The sequence below is a fragment of the Scyliorhinus torazame genome, chromosome 14, assembly GCF_047496885.1.
Source record: "Scyliorhinus torazame isolate Kashiwa2021f chromosome 14, sScyTor2.1, whole genome shotgun sequence".
NCBI classification, from domain to species: domain Eukaryota; kingdom Metazoa; phylum Chordata; class Chondrichthyes; order Carcharhiniformes; family Scyliorhinidae; genus Scyliorhinus; species Scyliorhinus torazame.
In genome coordinates, this window is record NC_092720.1 from 151,529,835 (window position 1) to 151,544,411 (window position 14,577).

At 47.2% G+C, this 14,577-nt stretch overlaps 1 protein-coding gene across 1 annotated transcript in view; it reads right to left on the bottom strand.

Annotated features, from left to right (window-relative positions):
• Window positions 1-14,577, bottom strand: part of LOC140390089 (tyrosine-protein kinase RYK-like) — a 352,210-nt gene that overhangs the window by 147,698 nt on the left and 189,935 nt on the right. The window contains exon 9 of the mRNA XM_072474993.1: window positions 8,839-8,971. Within this exon, the coding sequence (XP_072331094.1) occupies window positions 8,839-8,971 (133 nt within the window). The remainder of the gene's footprint in view (window positions 1-8,838; window positions 8,972-14,577) is intronic.

A 14,577-nucleotide genomic window follows, 5' to 3' on the forward strand; every position in this document is an offset into this window, starting at 1 on the left:
ATCCCCAAATACCTAAACCTATTCTTCGCTACCGTGAATGGCAACCCCCCGAAATTAGCTCGCTGTGCCAGCTCATTCACCGGGAATACCGGCTTTTCCCTACATTCAGCTTGTATCCCGGGTACCCTCCAAACCTCCCCAACAGGCCCACAATCCTTCCCATACTCTCCAATGGATCCGAAACATACAGCAAGACATCAGCGGCACAGAGTGACACCCGATGTTCCCTGTCCCTTCGTTATCCCCTGCCACTCTGCCGACCCCCCAAGAGCCATCGTCAATGGCTCTCTGGCCAGCGCAAACAGCAGACAGCGGGCACCCCTGCCTCGTACCCCTGTCTAAGTCAAAGCTTCATGAGCTCATTTTATTCATCCTCACCCTCGCTCTTGGCGCCGCATACAGCAACTGCACACATGCCACAAATCTCGGCCCAAACCCAAGCCTTCCCAAAACTTCGAACATGGACCGCCACGCCACCCGATCAAATGCCTTCTCCGCATTCTTGGACACCACCATCTCCGGTACCCTCAACGGATTCATCACCACATTCAACAACCGTCTTATATTACTCGCAAGCTGCCTGCCCTTCACAAAGGCTGTTTGATCTTCTGAAACCACCCCCGGGACACAGTCCTCCATCCTCCCCGCCAACAACTTAGCCAATACTTTCACATCCATGTTCAATAGTGATGTGGGTCCTTCCCCTTTTTTGTGATTATTGCCTGTGTCATCGTCTCTGGCAACTCCCCCTTCTCCAGTGCTTCATTAAACACCCCCAACAGATGTGGTGCCAGGTCCGCTGCAAATTCCTTATAAAATTCCACCGGGTACCCATCCGGCCCAGGGGCCTTCCCCAACTTCATACCCCTGATACTATCCAGCACTTCCCTCTGCCCCAGGGGCTCCTCCTACATCTGCCTCTTTGCTTCCTCCACCTGGGGAAATTCTAGCTTGTCCAGAAACCGCCCCATGTCCCCCTCCTCTCCCCCTGGATCCACCTCAAAGTCCCTGGTAATACTCTCTAAATGCCGCAGTCAACTTCCCTGGCTCCGACAGCACATCCCCAGCCCCAGTCCGTATCTTCAATATTTCCCTGGATGCATCCTGCCTCCGCAGCTGGTGCGCTAGCATGTGGCCCGCCTTCTCCCCATACTCGTATTGCACCCCTCTTGCCCTACGCAGTTGCTCTACGCCCTCCCTGTTGTCAGCCTGCCAAATTGCCCCTGCAACTTTTTCCTCCTCGCCAATCCTTCCACGGTGGGCACCCTCGAATATTCCCTGTCCACCTCCACTATCTCTCGCTCAGTAGATGGTCATGTTCCGCCCTCCTTTCCTTATTCACACAAACTGTAAACAAAATAATTTCTCCCCGGACCACTGCCTTCAGTGCTACCCAAAAAATGCCCGGCGACACCTCCCCATTCTGATTCAACGCCACATAATCCCTAATCACCAACCGCACCTCATCACAAAAACCTCCATCCGCCAACAACCTCGAGTCAAACCTCCACGCCGGCCTCTGCTCTCGTCCCGTTCTAAACCGAATATCCAGCCAGTGGGGTGCATGGTTCGAGATAACCATCCCCACAGGGGCAGCACGGTAGCATTGTGGATAGCACAATCGCTTCACAGCTCCAGGGTCCCAGGTTCGATTCCGGCTTGGGTCACTGTCTGTGTGGAGTCTGCACATCCTCCCCGTGTGTGCGTGGGTTTCCTCCGGGTGCTCCGGTTTCCTCCCACAGTCCAAAGATGTGCAGGTTAGGTGGATTGGCCATGATAAATTGCCCTTAGTGTCCAAAATTGCCCTTAGTGTTGGGTGGGGTTACTGGGTTATGGGGATAGGGTGGTGGTGTTGACCTTGGGTAGGGTGCTCTTTCCAAGAGCCGGTGCAGACTCGATGGGCCGAATGGCCTCCTTCTGCACTGTAAATTCTATGATAATCTATGACTTACTCTGCCCCCTCCACCCCAACCAAAATCTCCCGACTCGCTACAAAGTAATCAATCCTCGAATACACCTTATAGACGTGTGAAAAGAAGGAATGCTCCCTTCCCCTGAAAACACCATGGGTCCACCATACCCATCCTCTCCATAAACCCGCCCAGCTCCCTTGCCATTCGTACCCTACCCATCGACCTGGGGCTCGTCCTATCCACCCTCGGCACCCAGCACACAGTTAACATCTCCTCCCATGATCAACTGGTGCGTGGCCAAATCCAGGATTGTGCCAGCAACCCTCTCATAAAACACACATCATCCCAATTTAGCACATACACATTTACCAACATTACCGGTGCCCCTTCCAATACCCCACTCACAATCACATTTCTCCCATCCGGATCCGATCTTTCACAAATCCCATTTTTCTGCTCGTTAAAATTGCCACACCCCTCGATTTCAAATCAAACCCCGAGAGAAAAACCTGCCCGACCCACACCTTCCTTAACCTAACGGAGGTGTGTCTCCTGCAGAAAGACAACCGCTGCTTTCAAGGTCCTGAGGTGCACGAAAACCGTGACCTTTTAATCGTCCCATTCAGTTCCCGGACGTTCCACATCACCAACCTTACCGGAGGCTTGCGCCTCCAATCCCCTCTACCGTCCGTCATCTTCCCCACTTAACTCCTGCCCCTTTAATTCCACTCTGTACCTAGCACATCCCAGATTGCCCCTTTCTCCACCCTTGACCATGTAATCTCTCACCCCCTGCCACGTCACAGAAACCTCCCCCCCCCCCCCCCCCCTCCCCTTCCCTATCTTCCCCCCGCCCAACATCCCCTTTACCCCCTCCCTCCGGCCACCTCTCTTGGCCTTCTCCCCCACCACCTCACTTCCGTTCACCAGCATAACCTGCTAGCGCAGCTGCCCCTGCCCAAAGTCACCTCCTAATGACCTCCGCCTGCCGCTCCCCCCCACTCCTCAGCTCAAGGAAGAAGGCTTCCTGCTGACCTTACCCTCCCCCACCTAAACACTACCTGAACTCCAGGCAGCATTATCCAAAAGCAAGCAAACAAATATTAAACACAAACAGCCTCATAAAACAGGAGGGGGGAGGCAATATCCATCCCCACATAAACTTTTCACCCCTACATCTCCTTACAATCTCAATATTGAACAGCAAACCCCCCCCCCCCCCCCGCCCACCCAAAAAGACAAAAATCCCCCAATCCCTAAACCCACTTCAAACATGCTCTCAACCGTTACAAAGCATTGGTTCCCAAGCTTTGTCCGCTCAGTTCTCCCCCAGTTTATGCTCCTTAATGAAGTCTGGGGTCTCGAAATAATACTCCCGGCCTCCGAATGTCACCCATAATATCGCCGGGTCGAGCATCCCAAACCTGATCTGCTGCCAGCACAGCACCGCCTTGGCCTTGTTGAAACCTGTCCGCAGCTTTGCCAACTCGGCTCCGATGTCCTGATAAATTCGGACATTATTTCCCTCCCATTCGTAGGTACGCATCTCCCTGACCCACAAATTTATGGAGTCTCACGATCACCGCCCGCGGCGGTTCCCCAGCTCTAGGCTTCTACCTCAGGCATCTACGCGCTCGGTCCACTTCAGGCGCCTTATCTAGCACCCCTTTTGCCACCAGCCCCGTCAGCATCCTCGCAACGCATCTCGTGGCATTCACACCTTCCACTCCTTCAGGCAGGCCCACTATTCGCAGGTTCTGTCTTCTCAAGGTATTCTCCTACTCCTCCACTTTTGCCCTCAACATTTTACAAAGGTCTCCTTGGAGCTCCACCTCCGCCTCCAGAGCCACCCACCACATGATCACTGTGGTCCAAGATCACTCCTTCAATCTCCCAAATCTGTGACCTCTGCACCTCCAAACACCTCTCCACCCGTTCCAGAGAACTCTTCAGGGGTGCCACAGCTTCTGCAATGGCCTTTGCATGATCCTCACGCATTTCTTTCCTCTGTTTATGGAATTCTTCCTTGATAAAGGCCATCAGTTCCTGTATCTGGGGCTTTCCAGCTTGCCCCTCCCCCACCTACATGCTGGAAGAGACTGTGCAGCACAAGATTGTTTCAACTTTCCAGCCAAATCTCTCACTGTTTTCTGCCAGGTCTGCTGATCCAAAGACATACCACTCCAGGGGTAAACTACTCCTCCAACATTCACCGAGATCTTTTCATCAAAGTTCCACCCAGTTCTGTGTAAAAAGAGCTCTTTTCTGTGACTTTAAGCAGGAGCAGCCCTCTATGTGACCATTCACTCCATGGTCACAACCGGAAGTCTCCTGTCTGCATCAATGGTGCCGAGGTGGAGATGATTGACATCTTCAAATTCCGAGGTGTATACATCACCAACAATCTGTCCTGAACCACCCATGTCGACGTTACTACCAAGAAAGCACAACAGAGCCTATACGTCCTCAGGAAACTAAGGAAATTCGGCATGTCCACATTGACTCTTACCAATCTTCACCGATGCACCAGAGAAAGCATCCTAACTGGCTGCTTCAGAGCCTGGGATGGCAACTGCTCGGACCAAGACTGTAAGAAACTACAGAGAGTCGTGAACACAGCCCAGTCCATCAGGCGAAACCTCTCCAATCCTTTGACTCTGCCTACATCTTCCGCTGCCTTGGGAAAGCAGACATCATATTCAAAGACCCTTCCCACTCAGGTGATTCTCTCTTCCAACCGGCAGAAGATACATAAGTCTGAGAACATGCACGAATAGATTCAAAAACAGCTTCTTCCCTGCTGCTACCAGACTCCTGAACGACCCTCTTATGGATTGAACTGATCAATTACGCATCTTCTCGAGTGTTATAGCACTATACTCCTTATGCGTCACCCAATGTCTATGCATTTACCGTTTGTATTTATTGTATGTCCTATGTTTTTTCATGCATGGAACAATCTGCCTGGACCGCAGAATATTTTCACTGTACCTCGCTACACGTGACAATAAATCTAAATCTAACCAGTCCTCTATCCATGCTAATATATCAGTCCAACACCATTCAGCTTTTATGTTGTGCAGTAATATTTCATGGGTCACCTTATTAGATGCCTTTTGGAAATCAAATACACAACATCTACTGGTTCCCCTCTATCCATTCTTCTGGCTATGTCCACAAATAACGGTAATAAATTTGACAAATACAATTTTGTTTTCACAAAACCATGTTGATTCTGTCTGATTATATTGAGTTTCTAGATGTCTTCCTATTCCCTCGTTAATAATGGATTCTAGTACTTTACCAATGTTAAGACTTTCGGCTAACTGGTCTGTAGTTTTCAGTTTTTTCCTCTTTTCATGAACAGAAAGTGCTACATTTGCAGTTTTCCAATCTACCTGGACTTTTCTAGAATCAAGGGAATTTTGGAAGGTTACAACCGATGCATCCACCATCTCTCCAGCCACTTAGTTTACGACCCTAGAATGGAGGTCATCAGGTAAAGGGGGCTTGCCAGCCTTAAGTAGCACTTGGATTCCCATAACGGTTTCTAGTGATTGTTTCAAGTCCCTTTTTCCTGTTGGTTTTCTAATACTCTGGGATTTTTATTGCGTCTTCTATTGTGAAGAAGGCTCTGCCATTTTCTAATTTAGCATTATTAATTACCCTGTCTCACTCGAAGGGGTTAGGTACCACCCGAAACCTCCTTCATTAACCATACATAGAACATTACAGCGCAGTACAGGCCCTTCGGTCCTCGATGTTGCGCCGGCCTGTGAAACCACTCTAAAGCCCATCTACACTATTCCCTTATCGTCCATACGTCTATCCAATGAACATTTGAATGTCCTTAGTGTTGGCGAGTCCACTACTGTTGCAGGCAGGGCATTCCATGCCCTTACTACTCTCTGAGTAAAGAACCTACCTCTGACATCTGTTTTATATCTATCTCCCTTCAATTTAAAGCTATGTCCCCTCGTGCTAGACATCACCATCCGAGGAAAAAGGCTCTCACTGTCCACCCTATCCAATCCTCTGATCATCTTGTGTGCCTCAATTAAGTCTCCTCTTAACCTTCTTCTCTCTAACGAAAATAGCCTCAAGTCCCTCAGCCTTCCCTCATAAGATCTTCCCTCCAAACCAGGCAACATTCTGGTAAATCTCCTCTGCACCCTTTCCAATGCTTCCACATCCTTCCTATAATGCGGCGACCAGAATTGCACGCAATACTCCAAATGCGGCCGCACCAGAGTTTTGTACAGCTGCAACATGACCTCATGGCTCCGAAACTCAATCCCTCTACCAATAAAATCTAACACACCGTACGCCTTCTTCACAACCCTCTCAACCTGGGTGGCAACTTTCAGGGATCTATGTACATGGACACCGTAGATCTCTCTGCTCATCCACACTGCCAAGAATCTTACCATTAGCCCAGTACTCTGTCTTCCTGTTATTCCTTCCAAAATGAATCACCTCACACTTATCTGCATTAAACTCCATTTGCCACCTCAGCCCAGCGCTGCAGCTTATCTATGTCCCTCTGTAACTTGTAACATCCTTCCGCACTGTCCACAACTCCACCGACTTTAGTGTCATCTGCAAATTTACTCACCCATCCTTCTACGCCCTCCTCCAGGTCATTTATAAAAATGACAAACAGCAGAGGCCCCAAAACAGATCCTTGTGGTACACCACTAGTAACTGAACTCCAGTCTGAACATTTCCCATCAACCACCACCTTCTTCCAGCTAGCCAATTTCTGATCCAAACTGCTAAATCACCCTGAATCCCATGCCTCCGTATTTTCTGCAGTAGCCTACACATGGTGCAGCCTTCTGGTAGAGGCCATCTTCCTAATGGAATAGAGTTATGAAATATCTTAAATGGCAGCCACTGTTTCTCTACCATTTTCCCTTTTAATCTATTTCCTCTGTCCACTTAAGCCAACCCTGTTCTCATACCCTTGTAATTGCCTTTAAATGTTAAGACACCAGTTGTGGACCCACATTTCTCACTGTCAAACAAGGTTAAATTTTGCCATATTATTGCCTAGAGGATACTTTGCTTTGAGATCTTGAATTAATTATGTCACCTCACCAGGTTCAAAATAGCCTGGTCTCTGGTAGATTCCAGAATGTATTCTTCAACGAAACAGTCTTAAATACACTCAATGAACTAATTTTCCACGTTGCATAGAATCATTGAATTTACAGTGCAGAAGGAGGCCATTCAGCCCATCGAGCACCCTACCCAAGGTCAACACCTCCAGCCTATCCCCATAACCCAGTAACCCCACCCAACACTAAGGGCAATTTTGGACACTAAGGGCAATTTATCCTGGCCAATCCACCTAACATGCACATCTTTGGACTGTGGGAGGAAACCGGAGCACCCGGAGGAAACCCACGCACACACGGGGAGGATGTGCAGACTCCGCACACACAGTGACCCAAGCTGGAATCGAACCTGGGACCCTGGAGCTGTGAAGCAATTGTGCTATCCACAATGCTATCGTGCTGCCCCTGTTACCTGTTCCAATCTGAATTTCCCAGTCTACGTGAAGATTAAAGTCATAGATTATCATAGAATTTACAGTGCAGAAGGAGGCCATTCGGCCCATCGAGTCTGCACCGGCTCTTGGAAAGAGCACCCTACCCAAGGTCAACACCTCCACCCTATCCCCGTAACCCAGTAACCCCACCCCAACACTAAGGGCAATTTTGGACACTAAGGGCAATTTATCATGGCCAATCCACCTAACCTGCACATCTTTGGACTGTGGGAGGAAACCGGAGCACCCGGAGGAAACCCACGCACACACGGGGAGGATGTGCAGACTCCACACAGACAGTGACCCAAGCCGGAATCGAACCTGGGACCCTGGAGCTGTGAAGCAATTGTGCTATCCACAATGCTACCTTGCTGCCCCTCATGTCACTCATGATTATTGCAGCATCTTTTCTTGCAAGCCCCCATTATCACTTGATGTATATGGCGACATGGTAGCACAGTAGTTAGCACTGTTGCTTCACCGAATTCTCCCTCAGTGTACCTGAACAGGCGCCAGAGTGTGGCAACTAGGGGATTTTCACAGTAACTTCATTGCAGTGTTAATGTAAGCCTACTTGTGACAATAATAAAGATAATTATTCAGTCCTGTGTAGTTGAGATGGTTATGAGATCTGTAAACTACTCATACAGCAACTACTTTCCTTTGCAATTTTTCATTTCCACCCAAACCATGATCATTTCTCATTATTGGATTGATTTAATCTTTCATTAACAGAGATACTCCACCTCCTTTTGTTGTTCCCATCTGTAAATCCAAAATGCCAAATACACTTGAATATTCAGGTCCCAGCCTAGGTCTCCTTGCAACCATATCTTTGGAATAGCTATCATATCATACAAGTGGATAGCACTGTGGCTTCACCAGCGCCAGGGTCCCAGGTTCGATTACCCGCTGGGTCACTGTTTGTGCGGTGTCTGCACTTTCTCCGTGTCTGCGTGGGTTTCCTCCAGGTGCTCCGGTTTCCTCCCACAGTCCAAAGATGTGCAGGTGAGGTGGATTGGACATGCTAAATTGCCCTCAGTGTCCAAAAAAGGTTGGAGGGATTATTGGGTTACGGGGACAGGGTGGAAGTGAGGGCTTAATTGGTCGGTACAGGCTTGATGGGCCGAATGGCCTCTTCCAGCACTGTATGTTCTTTCGAAGAGCAAACAGAATGCACAATTGTTTTTTTCCTATTGTGAACAATAAAGTTGGGTTTTCCCAGCCCTGTCACAGGGGATGCCGTGAGACATTCAAATGTCCATTGTACACTCGAGATAACAGATGCCACATGTTTTTTTTTTAGGTCCGGCATTCAACTATTGTATATAGGAAATGTAAAAAAAATAGTGCTATTACTAGTGCTGTTACCTGGGGATTGTTGGCCTCAGCAAGCTTGCACTGTCGAAGGAAGAGTTTCAAATTCCCCCAATTCATGTAGGGCAGCAGTACCAAGGGCCTCTCTCCATCCTCTATACAAACATGACTGATGGGCAGCAGGTTTCTGGTCAAAAAATTAGCAAAATATCAGTCACCACCAAACAACATAGTTTTACTACTTTCTATTTTCCAAACCAGCATACTGAACGCATTAACCCATGCAACAGGTGAACAGTTTTAGGCCCATAACATCAGACATGTTTCTCCGTTAGTGACAAATCGTCCTAAATAAGTTACAAGATTCAAATTTATAATTCAGTACATGAAGAAACTAAGTCAGAACGCCAGTGGAGGAATGGAATCCAAACAGTGATCTTAGTATGCATGGCATCTTACATAGCTCCTAGGAAATGTAATTTAATTCCTCAACAAAAATATAAAATGAAGAGTAGAAAGAGTGGGGCTGGTTTAGCACACTGGGCTAAATCGCTGGCTTTGAAAGCAGACCAAGGCAGGCCAGCAGCGCGGTTCAATTCCCGTACCAGCCTCCCTGAACAGGCGCCGGAATGTGGCGACTAGGGGCTTTTCCTAGTAACTTCATTTGAAGCCTACTTGTGGCAATAAGCGATTTTCATTTCATTTCATTTCATTTCAGAAAGGGCAAACTCAGTTTTTTCAGCCTGGAATTTTATTTATTATGTATTTTGGACAAGACCATGAAATATTATACACAACCCCTACTTAGCTATGCGGAGAGGCTGAATAGACTTAGACTGTTTTCATTTGGAAGACGGAGGTTGAGGGGCGGTCTACAAGATTATGAGGGGCATGGATAGATTGGATGGGCAGGCACTCTTTCCCAGGGTGGAGGGGTGAGTCACCAGGGGCATAGGTTTAAGGTCCATGGGGCAAAGTTTAGAGGAGATGTGCGAGGCAGGTTTTTTTACACAGAGGGTGGTGAGTGCCTGAAACATAGTGCCAGGGGTCGTTGTGGAAGCAGATACATTAAAAGTGTTCAAAAGGCATTTTGACAAATACATGGATTGGATGGGTATAGAGGGAAATGGCACCATAAGTACTGAAGATTTTGTTCAGTACAGGCTATGAGGGCTGAAGGGTCTATTCCTGTGCTGAATTGTTCTTTGTTGAAGCAGGCTTTAAAAGTGACTGGCACAATGACAATCAGACAGCACCGTATGAGGCAAAAGGAGAAAGATTATTTTTAAAGCAGCTTGGTTTTGGAGCTCACTATTAAAAACTAGAATGCTTAGGAATGCAGGAACAGGAGAGGGTATTATAGCTCCTCTAACCTGCCCCATCATTCATTGAGGCCGTGGCACATCTGTGAGCTAGATCCATTAAATCCACGATTGCCCAATATCCCTGAATACATTGAGAACAAAAATCCATCAATCTCCGTTTTAACAATTAAGTATCAATTGCCACTGTCATAGAGAGCTTCAAATTTGTACTTCCCTTTATGTGTTAAAATGTTTCCTGATTTGACTTCTGAAAGCTCAGTATTTATTTGTCAGACTATACCCACTAGTCTTAAATTTCACAACTGATGGAAATGATTTTTATCTGCTTCCTGTTCTTTTTTCCTTAATATTTTGAAAAGGATGATGAAGTCACCAGTAAACTTTTAATACTTAATGAATTCAACTTTAGTAGACGGCATAGTGAACAAAGAACAAAGAACAAAGAAATGTACAGCACAGGAACAGGCCCTTCGGCCCTCCAAGCCCGTGCCGACCATGTTGCCCGACTAAACTACAATCTTCTACATTTCCTGGGTCCGAATCCCTCTATTCCCATCCTATTCATGTATTTGTCAAGATGCCCCTTAAATGTCACTATCGTCCCTGCTTCCACCACCTCCTCCGGCAGCGAGCTCCAGGCACCCACTACCCTCTGCGTAAAAAACTTGCCTCGTACATCTACTCTAAACCTTGCCCCTCTCACCTTAAACCTATGCCCCCTAGTAATTGACCCCTCTACCCTGGGGAAAAGCCTCTGATTATCCACTCTGTCTATGCCCCTCATAATTTTGTATACCTCTATCAGGTCTCCCCTCAACCTCCTTCGTTCCAGTGGGAACAAACCGAGTTATAGAATCATAGAAGTTTACAGCATGGAAACAGGCCCTTCGGCCCAACCAGTCCATGCCTCCCAGTTTTTACCATTAAGCTAGTCCCAGTTGCCCGCACTTGGCCCATAACCCTCTATACCCATCTTACCCATGTAACTATCCAAATGCTTTTTGAAAGACACAATTGTACCCGACTCTACTACTACCTCTGGCAGCCCATTCCAGACACTCACTACCCTCTGAGTGAAGAAATTGCCCCTCTGGGCCCTTCTGAATCTCTCCCCTCTCACCTTAAACCTATGTCCTCTAGTTTTAGACTCCCCTACCTTTGGGAAAAGATGTTGACTATCTACCTTATCTATGCCCCTCATTATTTTATAGACCTCTATAAGATCACCCCCAAGCCTCCTACGCTCCAGGGAAAAAAGTCCCAGTCTATCCAGCCTCTCCTTATAACTCAAACCATCAAGTCCCGGCAACATCCTAGTAAATCTTTTCTGCACTCTTTCTAGTTTAATAATATCCTTTCTATAATAGGGTGACCAGAACTGCACACAGTATTCCAAGTGTGGCCGTACCAATGTCTTGTACAACTTCAACAAGACGTCCCAACTCCTATATTCAATGTTCTGACCAATGAAACCAAGCATGCCGAATGCCTTCTTCACCACCCTGTCCACCTGCGACTCCACCTTCAAGGAGCTATGAACCTGTACTCCTAGATCTCTTTGTTCTATAACTCTCCCCAACGCCATACCATTAACTGAGTAGGTCCTGGCCTGATTCGATCTGCCAAAATGCATCACCTCACATTTATCTAAATTAAACTCCATCTGCCATTCGTCGGCCCACTGGCCTAATTGATCAAGATCCCGTTGCAATCCTAGATAACCTTCTTCACTATCCACTGTGCCACCAATCTTGGTGTCATCTGCAAACTTACTAACCATGCCTCCTAAATTCTCATCCAAATCATTAATATAAATCACAAATAACAGTGGACCCAGCACCGATCCCTGAGGCACACCACTGGTCACAGGCCTCCAGTTTGAAAAACAACCCTCTACGACCACCCTCTACTCTAAACCTTGCCCCTCTCACCTTAAACCTATGCCCCCTAGTAATTGACCCCTCTACCCTGGGGAAAAGCCTCTGATTATCCACTCTGTCTATGCCCCTCATAATTTCTGTCGTCCAGCCAATTTTGAATCCAATTGGCAACCTCACCCTGGATCCCGTGAGCTTTAACCTTCTGCAACAACCTACCATGCGGTACCTTGTCAAAGGCTTTGCTAAAGTCCATGTAGACAACGTCTACTGCACTGCCCTCATCTACCTTCTTGGTCACTCCCTCAAAAAACTCAATCAAATTTGTGAGACATGATTTTCCACGCACAAAGCCATGCTGACTGCCCCAAATCAGTCCTTGCCTCTCTAAATGCTTGTAGATCCTGTCTCTCAGAATACCTTCTAGCAACTTACCTACTACAGACGTTGGGCTCACCGGTCTGTAGTTCCCAGGCTTTTCCCTGCTGCCCTTCTTAAACAAGGGCACAACATTCGCCACTCTCCAATCTTCAGGCACCTCACCTGTGGCTGCCGATGATTCAAATATCTCGGTTAGGGGACCCGCAATTTCCTCCCTAGCCTCCCACAACATCCTGGGATACATTTCATCAGGTCCCGGGGATTTATCTACCTTGATGCGCTTTAAGACTTCCAGCACCTCCTCCTCTGTAATATGCACACTTCTCAAGACATCATTATTTATTTCCCTTAGTTTCCTAACATCCATGCCTTTCTCCACCGTGAATACCGATGAGAAATATTCATTCAGGATCTCACCCAACTCTTGTGGCTCTGCACATAGATGCCCTTGTTGATCCTTAAGAGGCCCTACTCTGTCCCTAGTTACTCTTTTCCCCTTTATGTATCTGTAGAATCTCTTTGGATTCTCCCTTGCATTATTTGCCAAAGCAATTTCATGTCCCCTTTTTGCCCTCCTGATTTCCCTCTTAACTCTATTTCGACAATCTCTATACTCTTCAAGGGATCTACTTGATCCCAGTTGCTTATGTACGTCATATGCCTCCTTCTTCTTTTTGACCAGAGTCTCAATATCTCGAGTCATCCAGGGTTCCCTACTTCTACCAACCTTGCCCTTCATTCTAAAGGGAATGTGCTTACCCTGCACCCTGGTTAACACATTTTTAAAAGCCTCCCATTTACCAGCCGTCCCTTTGTCTGCCAATAGTCTCCCCCAATCTACCTCTGCAAGTTCCTGTCTGATACCATCAAAATTGGCCTTGCCCCAATTAAGAATTTTAACTCTTGGGCCAGACCTATCATTCTCCATAGCTATCTTAAAACTAATGGAATTATGGTCACTTGTCCCAAAGTGATCCCTCACTCGTACTTCTGTCACTTGCCCTTCCTTATTTCCCAAGACGAGGTCAAGTTTTGCCCCCTCTCTAGTCGGTCCATCCACATACTGAATGAGAAATTCCTCCTGAATACACTCAACAAATTTCCCTCCATCCAAGCCCCTAATGCTATGGCTGTCCCAGTCAATGTTGGGAAAGTTAAAGTCCCCTACTACTACCACCCTATTATTCTTGCAGCTATCTGTAATCTCCTTACATATTTGCTCCTCAAATTCCCGCTGACTATTTGGGGGCCTGTAGTACAGTCCTACCAAGGTGATCTCTCCCTTCTTATTTTTCAGTTTATTCTGAGTTTTGAGTTTATTCAACCGCTCCTCATAGCTAATGCCCTCCATACCAGGCAACATTCTGGTAAATCTCTTCTGCACCCTCTTTAAAGCCTCCACATCCTTCTGGTAGTGTGGCGACCAGAATTGAACACTATACTCCAAGTGTGGCCTAACTAAGGTTCTATACAGCTGCAACATGACTTGCCAATTCTTATGCTCAATGCCCCGGCCAATGAAGGCAAGCATGCCGTATGCCTTCTTGTCTACCTTCTCCACCTGTGTTGCCCCTTTCAATGACCTGTGTACCTATACTCCTAGATCTCTTTGACTTTCAATACTCTTGAGGGTTCTACCATTCACTGTATATTCCCTACCTGCATTAGACCTTCCAAAATGCATTACCTCACATTTGTCCGGATTAAACTCCATCTGCCATCTCTCTGCCCAAGTCTCCAAACAATCTAAATCCTGCTGTATCCTCAGACAGGCCTCATCGCTATCCGCAATTCCACTAACCTTTGTGTCGTCTGCAAACTTACTAATCAGACCAGTTACATTTTCCTCCAAATCATTTATATATACTACAAAGAGCAAAGGTCCCAGCACTGATCCCTGTGGAACACCACTGGTCATAGCCCTCCAATGAGAAAAGCATCCTTCCATTGCTACTCTCTGCCTTCTATGGCCTAGCCAGTTCTGTATCCACCTTGCCAGCTCACCCCTGATCCCGTGTGACTTCACCTTTTGTACTAGTCTACCATGTCAAAGGCCTTACTGAAGTCCATATAGACAACATCCACTGCCCTACCTGCATCAATCATCTTAGTGACCTCCTCGAAAAACTCTATCAAGTTAGTGAGACACGACCTCCCCTTCACAAAACCGTGCTGCCTCTCACTAATACGTGATGTGGAGATGCCGGCGT